This window comes from Odocoileus virginianus, chromosome 5, assembly GCF_023699985.2.
Source record: "Odocoileus virginianus isolate 20LAN1187 ecotype Illinois chromosome 5, Ovbor_1.2, whole genome shotgun sequence".
NCBI classification, from domain to species: Eukaryota; Metazoa; Chordata; class Mammalia; order Artiodactyla; family Cervidae; genus Odocoileus; species Odocoileus virginianus.
Window position 1 is genome coordinate 51404498 of NC_069678.1, and position 18258 is coordinate 51422755.

The 18258-nt window shown below is 37.1% G+C and overlaps 1 protein-coding gene across 12 annotated transcripts in view; it reads left to right on the forward strand.

Moving 5' to 3' along the window:
• SLC44A5 (solute carrier family 44 member 5) overlaps nt 1-18258 on the forward strand; it is a 436507-nt gene that overhangs the window by 65651 nt on the left and 352598 nt on the right. For 10 of the 12 annotated variants that reach the window (XM_020902923.2, XM_020902941.2, XM_070467907.1 and 7 more), the window contains one exon: nt 15430-15508. The exons of the other annotated variants lie outside the window; for them this stretch is intronic. In XM_020902923.2, the coding sequence (XP_020758582.2) occupies nt 15496-15508 (13 nt within the window). In that variant the 5' untranslated portion in view covers nt 15430-15495. The remainder of the gene's footprint in view (nt 1-15429; nt 15509-18258) is intronic. 12 annotated transcript variants of the gene reach the window in all.

An 18258-nucleotide genomic window follows, 5' to 3' on the forward strand; every position in this document is an offset into this window, starting at 1 on the left:
ATGGAGCCATACAGTATGTCCTTTTTTTTTCCCCCGAGAGGGATGATTCCAGCCTCTTTACTCAACATAATTATTTGGAGACTCATCCGTGATTTTGCATGTTCAATAGTTTCTTTTTATTGTTGAAATAGCATTCTATGGTATGAATACACAGATGTTTGTTTTTACCTATTGATGAGAAACTTTGAGTATTTTTAATTATTTTAAATTAAAACATTAAGTATTTTTCTCCTGAAACACTTTGTTTATAACGCTGATGGAACATTTCTCATAATGTGTTAAACTAGGTTGTCTTCATACATCCTCCATTAGACTATTTTTGTCCTTCAAGACAGGGGAACTGTGTATTTTTCATCCTTGCTCTCTCAGCCCCTAGCATAGCAATATAGTTTCAAATTGGTACTTCATGTAAACAACCCTCTTAGGTGAAGCCCAGACTTTCTCTTCCTCCTGTATTGTCCTCATTATCACCATTTACTCATTCAAAAAGAAAGCTGAGAGATGTTTTCTGCTTTTTGAAAATATAGTTTGTCTATGTATAATTCACACACAATAAAAGTCACCATTTTTTAAATTTAAAAAATTTTATACAATTTCTAATGGTTATACTTCATTTATAGCTATTACAAAATATTGGCTATATTTCCCATTTTGTGCAATACATCCTTGTAGACTGTCTTACCCACAATCAATTGTACCTCCCATTCACAGACCCCTAAGCTACAAACCACTAGTTTGTTCTCTGTATGTGTGAGTCTGCTTCTTTTATATTCACTAGTTTGTTGTATTTTTTAGATTCCACATATAAGTGATTCCAAGTAGTTTTTGTTTTTCTCTGATGGCATGATGCCATCCAAGTTCACCCATGTGTGTGCTTAGTCATTCAGTCATGTCCGACTCTTTGTGACCCCGTGGATTGCAGCCAACCAGGCTCCTCTGTCCATGGGGATTTTCCAGGCAAGAATACTGGAGTGTGTTGCCATGCCCTCCTCCAGGGGATCTTCCCAATGCAGGGACTGAACCCTGGTCTGCTGCACTGCAGGAGCCACAAGGGACAAGTTCACCTGAGTTGCTCCAAATGGCAAAATATTCTTCTTCTTTTTTTTTTTTTTTACTTAGTAGTACTCCATTGTATATAGTTGTTAAGTTGTGGTCGACTCTTTTGTCCCTCCATGGACTGTAGCCCACCAGGCTTCTCTGCCCATGGAATTCTCCAGGCAAGAATACTGGAGTGGGTTGCCATTTCCTTCTCCAGGGGATCTTCCTGATGCAGGGACTGAACCTGCATCTCCTGCATTGGCAGGTGGTTTCTTTACCACTGAGCCATAAACACACACACACACACGTATGTGTGTGTGTGTGTGTATGTATATATGTGTGTGTGATATATCTATGTATATGTGTATATTAATGTGATATATATATATATATAAAAGCTTCTTTATCCATTCATCTTTTGATGGACACTTAGGTTGCTTCCTAATTGTCCATCAAATAAATAATGTTGCTATGAACATTGGGAGGCAGGTGTCATTTCAAATTATTGTTTTTGTTTTTTTTCCAAGCGTATACCCAGGAGTAGAATTGGTAGATCATATAGTAGTTCTATTTTTAATTTTTGAGACCCCCCCATACTGTTTTCCACAGTGACTGTGCCAATTAACATTTCCATCATTAGTATGTGAAAGTTCCCTTTTCTCTACATCCTTACCAATATGTGTTATTTGTGTTCTTTTTGATGATAGCCATTCAGACAGGTGTGAGGTGATAGCTCACTGTGATTTTCATTTGCATTTCCCTGATGGTTAGTGATGCTGAGCATCTTTCTTGTGTCTGTTGGCCATCAGCTTTCCCCTTTGGAAAAATATTTATTCAGTTCTTCTGCCTCCTTTTTAAATTTTTGCTCTGTGACATGGTTTGCAGCATCTTAGTTCCCTGACCAGGGACTGAACCCAGACCCTGGTAATGAAAGTGCCAAGTCCTAACCACTATACTGCCAGGGAATCCCATTTATTTATTTATTTATTTTTCCTTCCCCATTAAAAAAATTTTTTTTAAATGTTGCATTGTATGAACTGTTTATATATGTTGAATATTAATCCCTATCAGCCATATCATTTACAAATATTTTCTCCCATTTAGTAGGTTGTCTTTTTGTTTTGGTGGTTTCCTTTGCTGTGCAAAAGCTTTTGTCTACTTAGGTCCCATTTGTTAATTATTTGCTTGTATTTCCTTTAGGAGATGGATCCAAAAATATTACTTTGGTTTATGTCAAAGAGTGTTCTGTTTGTTTTCCTCTAGGAGTTTTATACTACAAAGCTATAGTAATTAAAACAATATGGTACTGGCATAAAAACAGACAGATAGATTAATGGAACAATATAGAGAGCTCAGGTATAAACCCACACTTATGGTCAATTAATCTATGACCCCAGAGGCAAGAATACACAATGGGGAGAAGACAGTCATTTCAATAAGTGGAACTGGGAAAACTGGTTAGCTGCCTGTAAAATAATGAAATTAGAACATTCTTTAGTACCATATTCAAAAATTTGTTGTTCCGTCGCTCAGTTGTGTCCGACTCTTTGTGACTCCGTGGACTGCAGTGTGCCAGGCTTCCCTGTCCCTCACCATCTCCTGGAGCTTGCTCAAATTCATGTCCATTGAGTTGGTGATGCCATTCAACCATCTCATCCTCTGTTGTCCCCTTCTCTTACCTCAGTCTTTCCCAGCATCAGGGTCTTTTCTAATAAGTTGGCTCTTTGCATTAGGCCAAAGTATTGGAGCTTCAGCATCAGTCCTTCCAATGAATATTCAAGACTGATTTACTTTAGGACTGACTGGCTTGATCTCCTTGCAGTCCAAGGGACTCTCAAGAGTCTTCTCCAACACCACAGTTCAAAAGCATCAATTCTTCTGTGCTCACCCTTCTTTATGGTCAACTCTCACATCCACACGTGACTACTGGAAAAACCATAGCTTTGACTAGACAGACCTTTGTTGGCAAAGTGATGTCTCTTTTTTTAGCATGCTGTCTAGGTTTGTCATAACTTTTCTTCCAGGAAGCACGTGTCTTTTAATTTCATGGCTGCAGTCACCATCTGCAGTGATTTCTTGGAGTCCAAGAAAATAAATTCAAAAATAAAGACCTAAATAAAAAACCTAATATAAGACCAGAAACTATAAAACTCACACATTCTAAGTGGACAGATCAATGACTTTGAAAAATGTATTGTGCATAGAGCTCTTTAAACCACCGAACCAATTAAGATATAGAACATTTTAAATCTTCCCCCAAAGTTCACTCTTACACCTTGGCAGTTTCATAATGTCAGTCTCTTGCAGCCCTGTGTCCCAGGCAATTACTGGTCTGTCTGATTTCTATCAATATAAAATGACTTTGTCTCTCTTGAACTTTTGTACAAATCAAATTACTGAATATGTACTCTTTATTTCCAGTTTCTTTCAATTTGCATAGTATCAGTGAGGTTCATTTGTATTACATTGATTTGTCTTTTTAATTGAGGGTATTTAATCCATTTACATTTAATATTATCTTTGAAATATTTGGGTTTCAGTGTACTATCTTTTTTTTTATTCCATTTTTTTATCTCTACTTTTTCCTCTGTTACTCATTCCTTGACTTCTTTTAATTGATTTGAATTGTTCTTTTGCATGTGTGTTTCATTTTATTTCCTCTGTTGATATCTTAGCTCTACCTTTTATTGTTTTTAGTGGTTGTCTAGGGCTTACAATATATATCCTAATGTAGCATAGTCTGTGTGTTAATAAAAGTAATATTCTACCTTAATTGTGTTTCCTAAATCCTTTACATACATCATACTTCTCATTTCACAAGTATAATAATGTTGATCAGAATTATTCCATTTATACCCTTCCTAAATTCACTTTTTCATTTAAAATCACTCAAATGACTTTCCCTTTATTTTTTTTTCTGGTACTAAGTTACCTCCTAGAAATTAAAAGGTGCTTGCTCCTTGGAAGAAAATCTATTACCAACCTAGACATCATATTAAAAAGCAGGAACATTACTTTGCCAACAAAGATCCATTTAGTCAAAACTATGTTTTTTCCAGTAGTTATGTATGGATGTGAGAGTTGGACTATAAAGAAAGCTGAGTGCCAAAGAATTTATGCTTTTGAACTGTGGTGTTGGAGAAGACTCTTGAGAGTCCCTTGGATAGCACGGAGATCCAACCAGTCCATCCTAAAGGGGATCAATCCTAAATATTCATTGTAAGGACTGATGCTGAAGCTGAAATACTTTGGCCACCTAAGGCAAAGAACTGACTCATTTGAAAAGACCCTGATGCTGGGAAAAATTGAAGGCAGGAGGAGAAGGGGATGACAGAGGATGAGATGGTTGGATGGCATCACCAACTCAGTGGACATGAGTTTGAGTAAGTTCTGGGAGTTGGTGATGGATAGGGAAGCCTGGCATGCTGCAGTCCACGGGGTCACAAATAATCAGACAGGACTGAGTGACTGAACTTACTGAAGTTACCTCCTAACGTGGCTTATCAAGTTCATTAGTTTTGAATCTTGTCTACATCTCTAAATTAATCTACTACTGCTTCAACTCCAGGGATGCTGATTTTCTTAGCATACTTCAAATATATCTGACTGTTTGAAACTTTTGTGTCTTACATAAATTGTTCTTTCTGTCTGGAATACCCATTCTTTCTTGTCATTTACACCCCCCAACCCTACGCAGGTTGATAAGAAGTCTGGGGTCCCCAAGGAGAAGAAAGGGGACTGGGGTTCTCAAGGAGGAGATAGGGGTCTGAAATTCTCAAGGAGGAGGAGAGGACAAAGGTCTTTTTTTTTTTTTTTTTCTCTCTTTACATTCTATAGTCTTAGTCACATAAAATGTTTTTTGCTTTACACTGATGATTACACAACAACAAAAAAACTCAGTTTAAATTCTACTAAGGATTATATAACAGCAGTGTTTCCTGATTGAAGACAGTTTCTATTTCTTGAAAACCTTCTGACTAATCCTGTTATCTTAAATGTATATTAAGTGAGTGGGTCTGGTAAAATCTTTCTATTGTTAAGTTCTAATCCTCTTATCTTAAATGTAAACTGTGGGAGTGGGTCTGGTAAAATTTTTCAACCTTGGGACATTCTTTTTATTTATTGTAACAACTAATTTAAAAAGTGTATAGCTCTTCAGACTAGCACGTATGGAGGGGTCACTCTCCGATCCCCTTCTGATGTCTATGTCAGAAGCATTCCTTGACACAGAGAAGGCTTGCTTTAATCCCTTGATCACTCTTGAGTGATCAAGCTTGGTCCCTGGTATGCGATCATGAATCCAGCATCATTCACCGTAAGCTATCAGACCCCTAGTCTAGCCTTTGAGATTCTTTACTTGATGGTGAAGTAGCATGGGGCATCATGGGATTTTGACCAGCAGTCGAACATATGAAAAAGAAGAAATGATGGGGAGTTATTGCCCTGGGGGACACCATTGACCAATGAAGAAGAGGTGGTGGTGGTTTAGTCGCTAAGTTGTGTCCGACTCTTGAGACCCCATGGACTGTAGCCCACCAGGCTCCTCTGTCCATGGGATTCTCCAGGCAAGAATCCTGGAGTGGGTTGCCATTTCCTTCTCCAGGGGATCTTCCCATCCCAGGAATCGAACCCAGGTCTCTTGCATTGCAGGCAGATTCTTTACCGACTGACCTATGAAGGAAGTCCATGAAGAGCAGAGTAATGGGTAAATGCTCTGTGCTTTCTTTCCCTGAGAGTTATTAGTGTGTCCTGTAAGACTCCATATCCAACCTTCTGTATCGGTGGCCAGTCAATTCAATAACAAATCTTTTTCTGACTTTCCCTCCTTCCCCACTTTGTTCCTTCTCCCCAAAATTTTGTTCCCTGAAACATACTTCTTTGTCTTAGGTTCTGTATTCTGAGGAACCCAGGCTGAGAAAATACAATTATTACCTGTACAACAAGTACAATGCCCATAACTTCCTCCAGACCAGTGATTTTTTTTTCCCCAGACATCTTAAGGCAGTACTTTATTAAGTCCTAAAATATACAGCTGGTAAAAGTAGAGCAGTTCTGATTAGAATGAGAATGAGGCCGAGGTTTTGTAAAACAAAAAACAATACACTAATTAAGTTGTGAATTTCATGAGAATTAGAAAATGTCTTATTAATCTTTGACTCCTTAGAACCTGGTATAGCTTTGGCTCCCAGCAGGTAGTCAATAATATTTATTCCACTGAACTACATTTAATTGAGGGAAGCTAAAGTCTAGACAATATAAATAGTTTTATTTAGCCTACTGTGATTATGGATACAAGAACAAAACAAATACAGTTCTAATACTTTTTGTGGAAACATGAGGTTTATTAGGAAAGGCAATAAAATGTTTTCTGCAAGCTCATGTTTTTCTATTCTTCACTTTGTATATTAATTTTCAGGTGGATGTCCAGACTTTTATGTCATCAGTAATAAATTGAAATAGAATTTTTAAAGATCCTCTACATTCTTGAAATAGTTTATTAATAAAAGTGAAAAGGATGGGAAAGTTATTTATAATTATTTTATTATTATCAGTGTGGGAAGAGTGAGATAGTAAAGCTAACATCTAGAAAGTAAATATACCACTATAGAATCAAAGAGCCACAAATGGAGCCTCTTCTTATATACTGTGTTGATAGTCAGTATTGAAGGGTGTCATCATTTCTTAAACATGACAAAAAATCCAGAGGGATAGATTTCTTGAATTAGTTATTGAGAACAAGATTTTCTGAGCGTTCAGAGGTGGGGGAGAAGTAAAAAAAAAAAAAAAACTGACCTGGAAATTTATGCTCTTAAAAAATTTAGCAGGATATATTTTTATATGAATAAGGTATTTTATCAATTGGTTCATCAATTCACCTACTCACTCACCCACCCATTATAATGGTGTTAAGATTGGCATTTAAAAAGCTTCCATGAGAATCTGTTCTTTACCATCAATCAATGAATTTTTAAAATTATGTTTCTTTAAATAAGAACTTCAAGCTTTTATGGATAGCAAGTTAGTGACTGAGTTTCATTTCCTTTATTGTAATCATTGGACTTACTTATTTATGAAAGTTGTGAGGAAAATATAGCCTTAAAATACAGCTATCCAATCATTCAGCATACATGTCAGTAATACATACTTTGTACTGAGTGCTGAGGATTCAGTGGTAAATATAGTTAAATAGATTTCAGAGATGGGAGGAACACCAAGAGATGTTATAAGAAGGGCTGGTAAGGCACAGTTACTGTCTATGAGACACAGACATGGAGAAAGGTTGTGACTTGTCCAAGGTTACAGAGCTTGTAAATTTTTTCTCAGAATATATGATGTTATTTTTAGGTATAATTTTGATTTGCATGAATCTTCTAAGCATTACTGAATGATATCTATGAAGACAGCCAATGGCAAAAGGATTGTTGCACAAATAAGAAGCCTCTAAAAAAACCCACTACTCTTTGGAAGAGGAAAGGGTTAGGGCTTCCCTGGTGTCTCAGATGGTAAAGAATCCACCTGCAATGCAGGAGATCTGGGTTCAATTCCTGGGTCAGTAAGATCTCCTGGAGAAGGGAATGGCAAACTACTCCACTATTCTTGCCTGGGAAATCCCATAAACAGAGGAGTCTAGTGGGCTACAGTCCTTGGGGTTGCAGAGAGCCAGACATGACTGAGTGACTAACAAATATAGGATGGAGTGGGGGGAAAAATTTAGGATCATTTCAGTTCATCTAAAAATTTTTCAAACTTGAGTCTTTTCCCTATTGTGTTGCATATGGCTTAAAGAGTTGAAAAATAAACTTTATTGATAATCTAAAATATGTTAGGTACTTTAAGATCTATTAACTCACTTAATATTCACAACCACACTGTGAAACATTGTACCATTAAGTATGATTAGCTGTTTCAGCTTGGTGTCAGAGGGTGTGTTGACCTTAGTGATCATCATTGTCCAGAGTCTGACACACACTCTCATGTTCAGTAACTGCTATTATGTGGCCATCCAGAGGTTAACAGGCCCAGGCAAATTGGCCCCTTCTCAACAAACTTATGAGTCTGACTATAAATCAGGACATCAATTTACAAGTCTCTATGAGGAAATTAACTGCCAATTAGACTAGATATTCACGTCAGCTTGTCAGAACCTTTTATTCCCTGAGAAAAAGAACACTTGGGAAATTAAAGACAGGAGGATGCCAAGGAAGTAAAAATTAGAAGAAAGTGAGTTGGATGCTCTTAATAAGGAGAGTGTCATGCAGTTACTGGAGCCCAGTGTTCCTTCTCTGCCACTGGAATATACTTGCCTGGCTGAGGCATCTGACTATTATTTTTAATCTTATCCCTCAGTCAATATTGCCTATGATCATGGCTAGTTATATACTCAGCCGCAGTAAGAGAAAATAGATAAGGAGAGCCTTAAACTTTGTTCCCCAAAGTCCTCTAGTTTGGGCCAAGCATCTGCAGGTGCTAGAAGAAGGAACAGAGAGGCAGTTTATAGATTAATTATAATAATCAGGACAGAGTTTATGACAGTGATAATCTCTGATAGTGACTCAAGATTTATTATATGTTAGAAATCGTGCTAAGAGCTTTACATCAATTACCTAACTTAAGTCTCATGACAACCATCTCCAATGAACACTTGATATTCTTGTTTTATATAGATGAGGAAACAGAAGTTTAGAAATGTTAAAAATTAATTCACTGGTAAGTGGGTTGTCCAAACCAGTGGATTGGGGGTATCTCAAGGTTAATGTGTCCAAAGCTGACATCTTCATTTCTTCTTAAAACACATTCCTCTTCCAGGTCTGAAGCCTCTGGGTATTAGATCCCTCCCTCCATCTCTCCCTCCCTGCCTCCTTCTGTTCTTCTCTTTCTCTCCCTACATTTATCCTTCTTTCCTTCTCTTCTTCACTCCCTTCACTCTCAGTCCCTTACATCGGAAAATACAGTAAACTTTACCTCCAAAATACATAGCGGATCTTTTCCCTTTCCTTGACCTCTCCAGTTACCACCCTAATCCAGTTATAGACCACCTCCTACAGTTGCTAGGCTCCCCCTGCCCCACAAACCAAGCATTGTCCAAAGAGTGGTATTCTTCTTTATATAGGTAAAATTTATGTAACATGAAGTCAGTCATTTTAACCATGTAAAAAGTATACAATTGAGTGACTTTTCATATATTCAGAATGTTTTGCAGCTATCACTGCTATCTAATTCTAGAACACTTTCAAAAAGAAACCCTGATCTGTTAAACACTTTCCACTGTTCTTCCCCTGAAAACCAGTGATGTGCTTTCTGTCTTCATGAATTGTCTATTGGGGACATTTCATGTAAATTGAATCATATATTGTGGCCTTTTTAAAAAAAATTTTGTGGCTTTTGTGTGTGGTTTCTTTCATGAGAAATGTTTTCAAGGTTCATCCTTGATGGAACATGTATCAGTCCTTAATTCCTATTTATGGCTGAGCAATATTTTATTGTATGAATATATCACATTTTGTTTATTCATCAGTTGATGGACATTTGGATTGCTTCCACTTTTTGGCTATTATGTATAATACTGTGAACATGTTTTAACACCTGTTTCAACTCACTAATCTTTAAAAAATTTTTGAAAATCATGTAGTTTCCCTATTTAAAATCCTTCAGTGGCTTCTTATTGCAATCATATTATAGTCTAAATGGCTTATTTTTCTAATTTTAATTTTTTAATTTATTTTCGACTGTGCTGGGTCTTTGTTGCTGTGTGTGGGCTTTCTCTAGTTGTGGTAAGGGGCTGGGGCGCTACTCTCTAGTTGCCCTGTACAGGCTTCTTGCTTCACTGGCCTCTCTTTTGTGGAGCATGGGTTCAGTCGCTCTGCAGTACCTGGAATCTTCCTGGACTGGGAATGGAACCCGTGTCCCCTGCCTTGGTAGGCAAATTCTTAACCACTGGGCCACCAGGGAAGTCCCAGTGTGTTATCTTTTGGCCCATAAGGGTCTACATGCTCTGCCTCTTCTTTTTCATTTAAGCATTTTTCCTCTTCCCTTAACATGTGGCAGCTGCACTTGCCTCCATTTCTTCCAGCTTCTCTAAGCCTGTTTAGAGTATTCACACCTACTCTTTTATACATTTCACACCTGAAATGCTCTTTGCAGTACTTCACATGGCTAGTTTATTTCATCTTTCAAGTCTCCATCCTTAATGTTGCCTTCCCTGAGAGGTTTCCCCCTAACTCTATTATTCCCTCTTTCCTTCTAATAGTTTCCCACCTTATGATTACATGGTTCTTTCTACTCTGTCACCCTCACAAGAATGTTGAGTTCCTTAAGGTCAGGAATTAAAGTGTACCTATTTTCATCATTAATATTTATACCTGTGTTTAGTGCACTATTTGACATAGAAGAGGCACTTCATAAATGTTGGAATAAATGAGAAAGATCACAGGTGTTTGATGTGAGATAGACTAATTCAATGTTTAGTGATAGAGGTATGCATGCATGCTAAGTCATCTCTATGCAACCCCATGGACTGTAGCCTGCCAGACATCTCTGTCCTTGGGATTCTCTAGGCAAGAATACTGGAGTGGGTTGCTATGCCCTCCTCCAGGGGATCTTCCTGACCCAGGAATCGAACCCATGTCTCTTAATGTCTGCTGCATTGGCATGCAGGTTCTTTACCACTAGTGCCAACTGGGAAGCCCTAACAGAGGTACATTGACAAAAGAGAGCTAGATGGTGCAGGATCTTCAGTTATGCTAACATTTGAAAATCTCAGCAGGTGAGTGTGCAACAGAGCAGGTCAGTCATTGGTTCAAGGTGGGATCTGAACCAAAATGGGAATCTGGTTAAGGAGTCAGAGGAAAACCTCTGCATGCAAAGTCAGAGTTCAGGAAAAAAGAGCATGGTTCATTTGATGTCAGTTCTAAACAAACTGACTGAATTTCCTTAAATATCACCTGCCTAAAATCAGGATTGGGTCTTGAAACCAGTCTGGGACTGAGGTCGCAGCCATAAAGCCACATCCCCTCAGGAGAGGATGACTAACAAAAGGTGAGGCTGTAGGCGGGGGTGACAAACTCAACACTGTTAAACATGGATAGACCTATGCTCTTCAAATCATCAATCTCTCTTTGGCATTTTTAATTAATATGTCATCCTTATCTACTTGATATGAATAGATTGTGGCCAAATCACCTCATGTCCTCTTGCCTTCTGGATGTGACCACCAAGCTCTGAAAATCTATGATCCTCCATGCCATAGTTTCCAAGTTTCAAATGATTTTTTTCACCGTACACAATTGATGTTGGCTCTGAAGTATTATATGTATTTGTGGGTCCTTTCAAAGTGGCACTGCTTGACTTGAAATAACAGCATATTTCAGAACACATAGCCCTTAATCTTAAGACTGGAGATATAATTTCAGAAAAAAAGAACTTGAGTAATATTTAGCAGCAAGATTTCCTAAATTATTTTTTAATATGGTAGTTACTTAAAGGTAAATGCATAGGTTTACAAAATCATCTAACTTTAGAAAGTTAACATCCAAAGTATTAAAATTTTCTTTATTTGATCTTCATCGTTGTGTACGCTTTACTCTAGTTGTGGCAAGGGGCAGCTATTCTGTGCATAGGCTTCTCACTAACGTGACTTCGCTTGTTGCAGAACATAAGCCCTAGGGAATGTGAACTTCAGTAGTTGAGACATGTGGGCTCAGGAGCTGTGGCTCGCAGGCTCTGGAGAACAGGCTCAGTAATTGTGGTGTGTGGGATTGTTGCTCCACGGCACATGGGATCTTCCCAGATCAGGGATCGAACCTGCGTCTCCTGCACTGGCAGGTGAAATCTTTACCACTGAGACACCAGAGAAGCTCCCAAAGTTTTTTTTTTTTTCCCCCCACTAAAGTTATTAGATCAATCTATTATCTGAGGATTTCATTTTGATTTTTGTCTGAACACAAACTTAAGCTAGTAGAATAGAAGTTTATTGGTATCTAAATTGCAGGATTAGACTAAATCTTTCTTATTCTTTGCTGTGCAATGAAATGTGATAAAAATGAGTCTGTACAAACCAGAGATATGTTAACAAGATTCTTAGACAGAAATTAGACATTTTCCATGACTGATTAGGTAGCACTGTAATGAGACCAATCTAGTCTTGGATTACAGTTAGAAGTTTGAAGAAAGACTTAGAAGTCTTAAACAAATTTTATGAAGTACAAAAATGGTTAAGTGGAGCAATGTGAAATGTCAGCTCTGGGCTTCTTAACATGTAACTTTGAAAATGGAAAGTTAAAGAAAAACGTGATAACATTTAAAAAATCTAAAAATAATTTTTGAAACAAGTCTTGAATTTGGACATACTTATAAGGAATAAAAACACAAATCAAGGAGAAGATATTTAAGGAAAAGAATGGCTACATAAGCAAATGTAGAAGGAATAATGGAAGCAGAAAATTGCCATTTTGCAACCACTATTGTAAAAGTGGATTCAGAAAATAATCGATGAGTGCTAAGTGTGAAGAGGAATGGGATATTTATGTGTCATCAGAGTATCTCCTTAGAGATTACCTACTAATTACAAAGCAAGAAATGGTAACTTGACAGTGGAGAAACTTAACACTACTTTATTGAGTGATCAAAGTTAACATCATAATGATGGAATAAACTGAGTTTGATTTCTGACATGATACACTGAGAAAGTCACAACACCATTTCTGTAGTATGCTTGCCAAAAATGCATAACTTGAATCTAATCATGTGGAAACATCAGACAAACCCAGTACCTAATTTATTTATCTGTGGTCATGTAGAGAATGTTCTTGTTCTTAGGAAAGAAGAATGAAGTACTTAGGGATAAAAAGACACGATTCTGCAAATAATTCTCAAATGGTTCAGCAAAGATGTCTTTTGGATGTGCTTGTGTTTGTGTGTGTGGGTAGAAAGAGAAATATGGCAAAGTGGTACAGTGAATTTGATTGAAGGCTATACAACAGTTCTTTGTTCTATTCTTCCAACTCTTCTGTAAGTTTGAAATTATTTCAAAATAAAAAGTTAAAAGAAATAAAAAGAGCGATTAATAATAATCTGCCTGAGAAAAGGTGTTCTTTTCTTCCTGAGTCACTATCAGTGAAAGCGTTTGACAGTGCCAAAATGAAACTGCAGGCTCCATGAGGCAGAACTGATGGCAGAGTTGGTAGATGAACTTGCAGTATTATTTATTAGTATAATCTGGAAAACAAGGTTGAGTTTCTTATAACTATTTCTGAAGATTGTTACCTTATGTGGATAATTCAGTTCATTTTGTAGATATTAACAGGGCTCCTATTATATTTCAAAACCTTTGCTAGATGCTGGGGCTCCTGTGATGACTAACTAACTCTCTTGTTCTCAGATCACTGACACTTCAGAAGGGGGGACAGCTATAAAAACAAATTTAATATTAGACAGTAAAAGGAAATATAGATAAACAGATGCAATAATTATGATGGTATGGGGAGGAGGGGTTGGCATGGTGGAGGGGGATGACATTGAGGCCCAGGAGTTTTCCATCTGGTCGGGAGGTGGGACGGATGGAGCGGAGAGATTCCTGGCAATGGGAGCAGTAAGGACAGAGTCAGGAGATACGAGAAAGGTTGGGTTGTTTTGGGCACTCAAGTAGTTTGGTGTTGCTGAGTGTATATAGCTTTCTGATTTTCAATTTGTAATAATAAAGCATTAGCTTTTAGCTTAATTATTGTTATGAATATTGATGACACTAAAATAGTACAAAATAATTAATACCAGAGAACATATAAAATAAACCTTTCAGAAACTGTTCTTAGTTTGTATTAAGAGGCATTAAAAAAAAAAACAACTTGGGATTCCTTTTGTTTAAAAATAACTTGGGATTCCTTCTGCAAAACCTTTTGCAGCTTTTGTCAAATTTGAATAATATATGGGCTCTTTTTTTAAGCAAAGAAATTCCCATTATTCCCAACAAGAGCATCTTCAGATCAGAGTTTAAGAATGAAAATGCCTTTCCATTACAAATTGCTACTATAAAAGAGATATTTTGTTTTCAATTGGCGAAAGTGTTTTGGATTATCAAAATGAAAACAAAGCAAATAAAGTGCAATAGGCAAATGGTAAAAGATATTTTCAGTCTTTGAGTTGAAAGCTTAGTATTCTTCATATGCAAGCTTTACACAAATTTGTAAGTTATGCATTCAGACACCTGAGTACATGGGCAAACTACCTGATGAATAATTTATAAAAGAAGAAATAAAAATGACCAGTAAGCATTTAGAATGTTCACCTTCCTGGTAATTTAAAAAGTAATTTATAATGAGAGACCATTTTTGGACCTATAAAATTTGTAGATGTTTTTAAAATGTATAACCTGTGTTGATGAGAATTTTTAATAACAGAAAAAAATTGCAAGCAATCTGTCTATCCAACAATGTTAATGTGTGTTGATGTAGTATATATTTCCTGGTCATTAAAATGTTGTTTTGAGAAATTTTAAATAATAGAAATGTTATCATGTAAAATGCTATCATATTAAATGTAAGAAGCAGTGAACAAAAAGTGTGATTTCACCTTGTCAAAATATACATAGAGGATTTTTATAATATCTTCTATTACCATAGTATACTTATCAGTAGGAAAACTGGGGGAAAGAGTATACAGGAAATCTCACTACTATTTTGCAACTCTTCTGTTAGTCTAAAATTATTTCAAACTAAAAAGTTAGAAAACAAACAGAGAAAAAGGACTGATAGGAAAAACAACAAAATCTTTGTAGTAATCTCTACATGGTGTAATGGGTTTTTTCCCTTTCATTAAAAAAATGCTTTTCTCTAACATTTTTCCAAGTTATATGCTATATCATCATCATCATCTCTCTCTCTCTCTCTCTCTCTCTCTCTCTCTCACACACACACACACACACACACACTCCTTTCCCTAAAATTAGAACAACAAAAAAGCTAAACTCGAAAGAAAAATGCCATCTACCCCAAGCAATTTGTTAATCAGTGTGACAGCTAAACATAAAAGCAGAAATCTGAGTGCTGAAAAAGGGTCCATATGGGTGGAAGATAATACAGAGGTATCAGCTGCTTAGAGATGCACTTAACAGGAGTTTGTGAACTATGAGAGTAGATAATAAAAATAAGGATGGAGATAGATTTAGGAGACTGTGGCACTGACAATTTTATTTTAGTGGTAAAGGAGATAATGAAATCTTCTCAAAAGAGAGTAGATACTTGTAGTATTTTATGTTAGAAGAGAATTAAGCTAATTCTCTAGGTTTCTAGGAATCATAAATCATAGTAATAGTAAGTTATGGGAGTATTAAGGTTGGTTTTTAATAAGTTAAAGTCATTTGTGGTAGGTAACCATCTTTATACTTGTTTTTTATCACAGACTCTGTTCTAAGCAACTCAACTTTGCACTGGTTCAGACCTTCTGAAACAACAGCCTCTTATCTTAATGACTGACAAAGGTAACCACCTAGTCAAATTAAGACCTTCTTGATGTAGATGTTGGTGTAAAATATTATTGTTCAGTATTAAATAAGGACAAATAGAAAAATGAATACATAGCATGGTGTCACTAGGAGTTGCACCTGAAACACAGCAGCATTGTGGTTCTCAGTCCTTTCCTATCTCAAGACCTCTGAGATGCAGGGTATCCTCCTTCCATGCCTGGGGGCTCCCTATAGATGTGATTCTGAGGCAGTCATGGTGTATATGGGCTCTGTGGTTTGTAAAGAGCACATCCGCAGGCAAACTTAAGTTACTTCTGAAACTGCCCCCTCTTTCCTGCTTTGCTCCCTCCACCTTAAGAGTTATTGCTAGAATCAGAATCCTTGACATTTTCTTAAAGGATTATTCTTCTCCGCCCCCTTTCTCATTGGGAAGCCAGAGCTCTTTAAAGCAACCTGGTATCAGAAGTTGTTCCTTCTAGAGGGACTAAGAAGCACTTTACATTTTGACCCTGAGTTCTACTATTTCTGTCTTCATAATTAGGTTTTACGCCCTTGGCATTGAAAGATCAGGTCTTATCTATCTTTTTACCTTCTTCAGGGTTAGCCTTTAATATTCAAAAAGGTAGTTACTTAGTAAATGTTTGCTGAAAATGATTACTGCTTTCCTTAAGGGCAGATTTTGTCCCCTTATGAAGGAAAATCTATTTATTGCTATGAAAAAAATGTTGTATAAGTACAAATTAAAATGAAAAATATAGAGTATGTAGCTTAAAGCTAAGCTGCAGCTTTGATCTTTGGCTGAGTATTTTAAAAAGATTACAAGGGTTATTAAAAATAGGATCTGAAGGTCTAACAAGACCTAAAAATGGGCCCAAGAATGTGTCTAAATCTGCTTAGTCTCCTTAAGGCTGTAGGCACATTGTAGTATATGGGCGTCACTGACATGGACCCCTGCTCCACGAATATGTTCTAGGGGAGCCTCTACCCTCTGAGTGTGGACTGCAGTTGTTCCTCAGTAGGAAAACAGGGAAATGACAGATTTAAAGAACACTTTCTTCTACGCAGATATACAGTATTCTTAACATTCTTATGCCTGGTGCAGATGACTTCATTGTTTAGGGCTATTTGCTCCTTTGTCAAAGAGAGTAACGATCACCTCCTAGACTAAGGTAAGGATCAAGTGGGCACAGTGTCTGAGAATCAGTATGTACATGTAAATAAACAGTGGTTTGTATTTTATTCACAAGTTGAAATCCAGAAGTAGGTTACAAATATGTAAGTGTATTTGGAATAGCATTACTAGGGTTTTATGATACTTTAGCTATATTGTGGTTTATGCTGGCACGTGAACAGAAAGCAGGATATTGTTACCATGTCTAACAATGTTTGAGGGAAAGCAATTTCTCAAAATCACACAGCTGGCATCCTCCTAGAGTTTTGGAACCATGATGTAAGATGCGTGGTGACAGTGATAGCGTTAGTTGCCCAGCTGTGTCTGACTCTTTGCGACCCCATGGACTGTAGCCTGCCAAGCTCCTCTGCCCATGGAATTCTCCAGGCTAGAATACTGGAATGGCTACCTGTTCGCTTCTCCAGGAGATCCTGATCCAGGGATTGAACCCCAGTCTCCCATATTGCAGGCAGATTCTTTACCATCTGAACCACAGGGAAGTCCAGGTACCTAGCTCTTTTCCCTGTTGCTCATTTGGTATTTATTGCTCTTTCCTGAATATTAGCTATTAGATAAACTAGAAGAGACATCACAACTTTCACCATCAGAAAAAAAAACATTTCTTTCACAGTAATATCTCCTTTTTAAAACTTCTAATTGTTGTTTCTGTTAGCCTTCATTTAGGGTCAGGTACCTTGCAGGCCTTTGACAAGTTAATGATTGACATTCTCTTTGCCATTTATGTTAGACTCCTTGGGCATGAGTCATTACTCAACCCTAATCAATTTTTTTGCAGGATTTACATGTGTAATAGATGAAACAATGTGATCAGAAAAATCATAGAAGAGAGTATAGATCATGGCAAAAACTTTCCATCCATAGGACAACATTTGCATGCTTGTTAGAGTTGAACACAGAAGCTACAGCATCCCCAGTGACACTACTATCAATAGAAAATATTCAGTAAACATAAAATTACCCATGAAGTTGTGCTAGGTGTCATGAGAATCACGTTGAGAACAGTGATCAGGAATTACATATGTAGACTTGATAGATGGAGAGAAGAAAAGCAATAAGCAAATATCTATATATGGGCATTGTGGTTTTCATTATGTAGAAGTTACAACCTAAATTTTGGAATGTTGTTGTTCAGTTGTTAAGTTGTGTCTGATTCTTTGAAACCCTATGGACTGCAGCACACCAAGCTTCCCTGTCCTCCACTATCTCCCAGAATTTGTTCAAGCTCATGCCCATCGAGTTGGTGATGCCATCATATAATCTCATCTTCTGTCATCCCCTTCTCCTCCTGCCTTAAATCTTTCCAAGCATCAGGGTCTTTTGCAATGAGTCAGTTCTTTGCATCAGGTGGCCAAAGTATTAGAGCTTCAGATTAGCATCTGTCCTTCCAATGAATATTCAGGGTTGATTTCCTTTAGGATTGTCTGGTTTTATCTCCTTGCAGTCCAAGGGACTCTCAAGAGTCTTCTCCATCACCACAGTTCAAAAAACATCAGTTCTTCAGCATTCAGCCTTTTTTATGGTCCAAAATTTGGTATGTGGAAAAGGTTAATTATATGACCGAAGTAGAGATCAG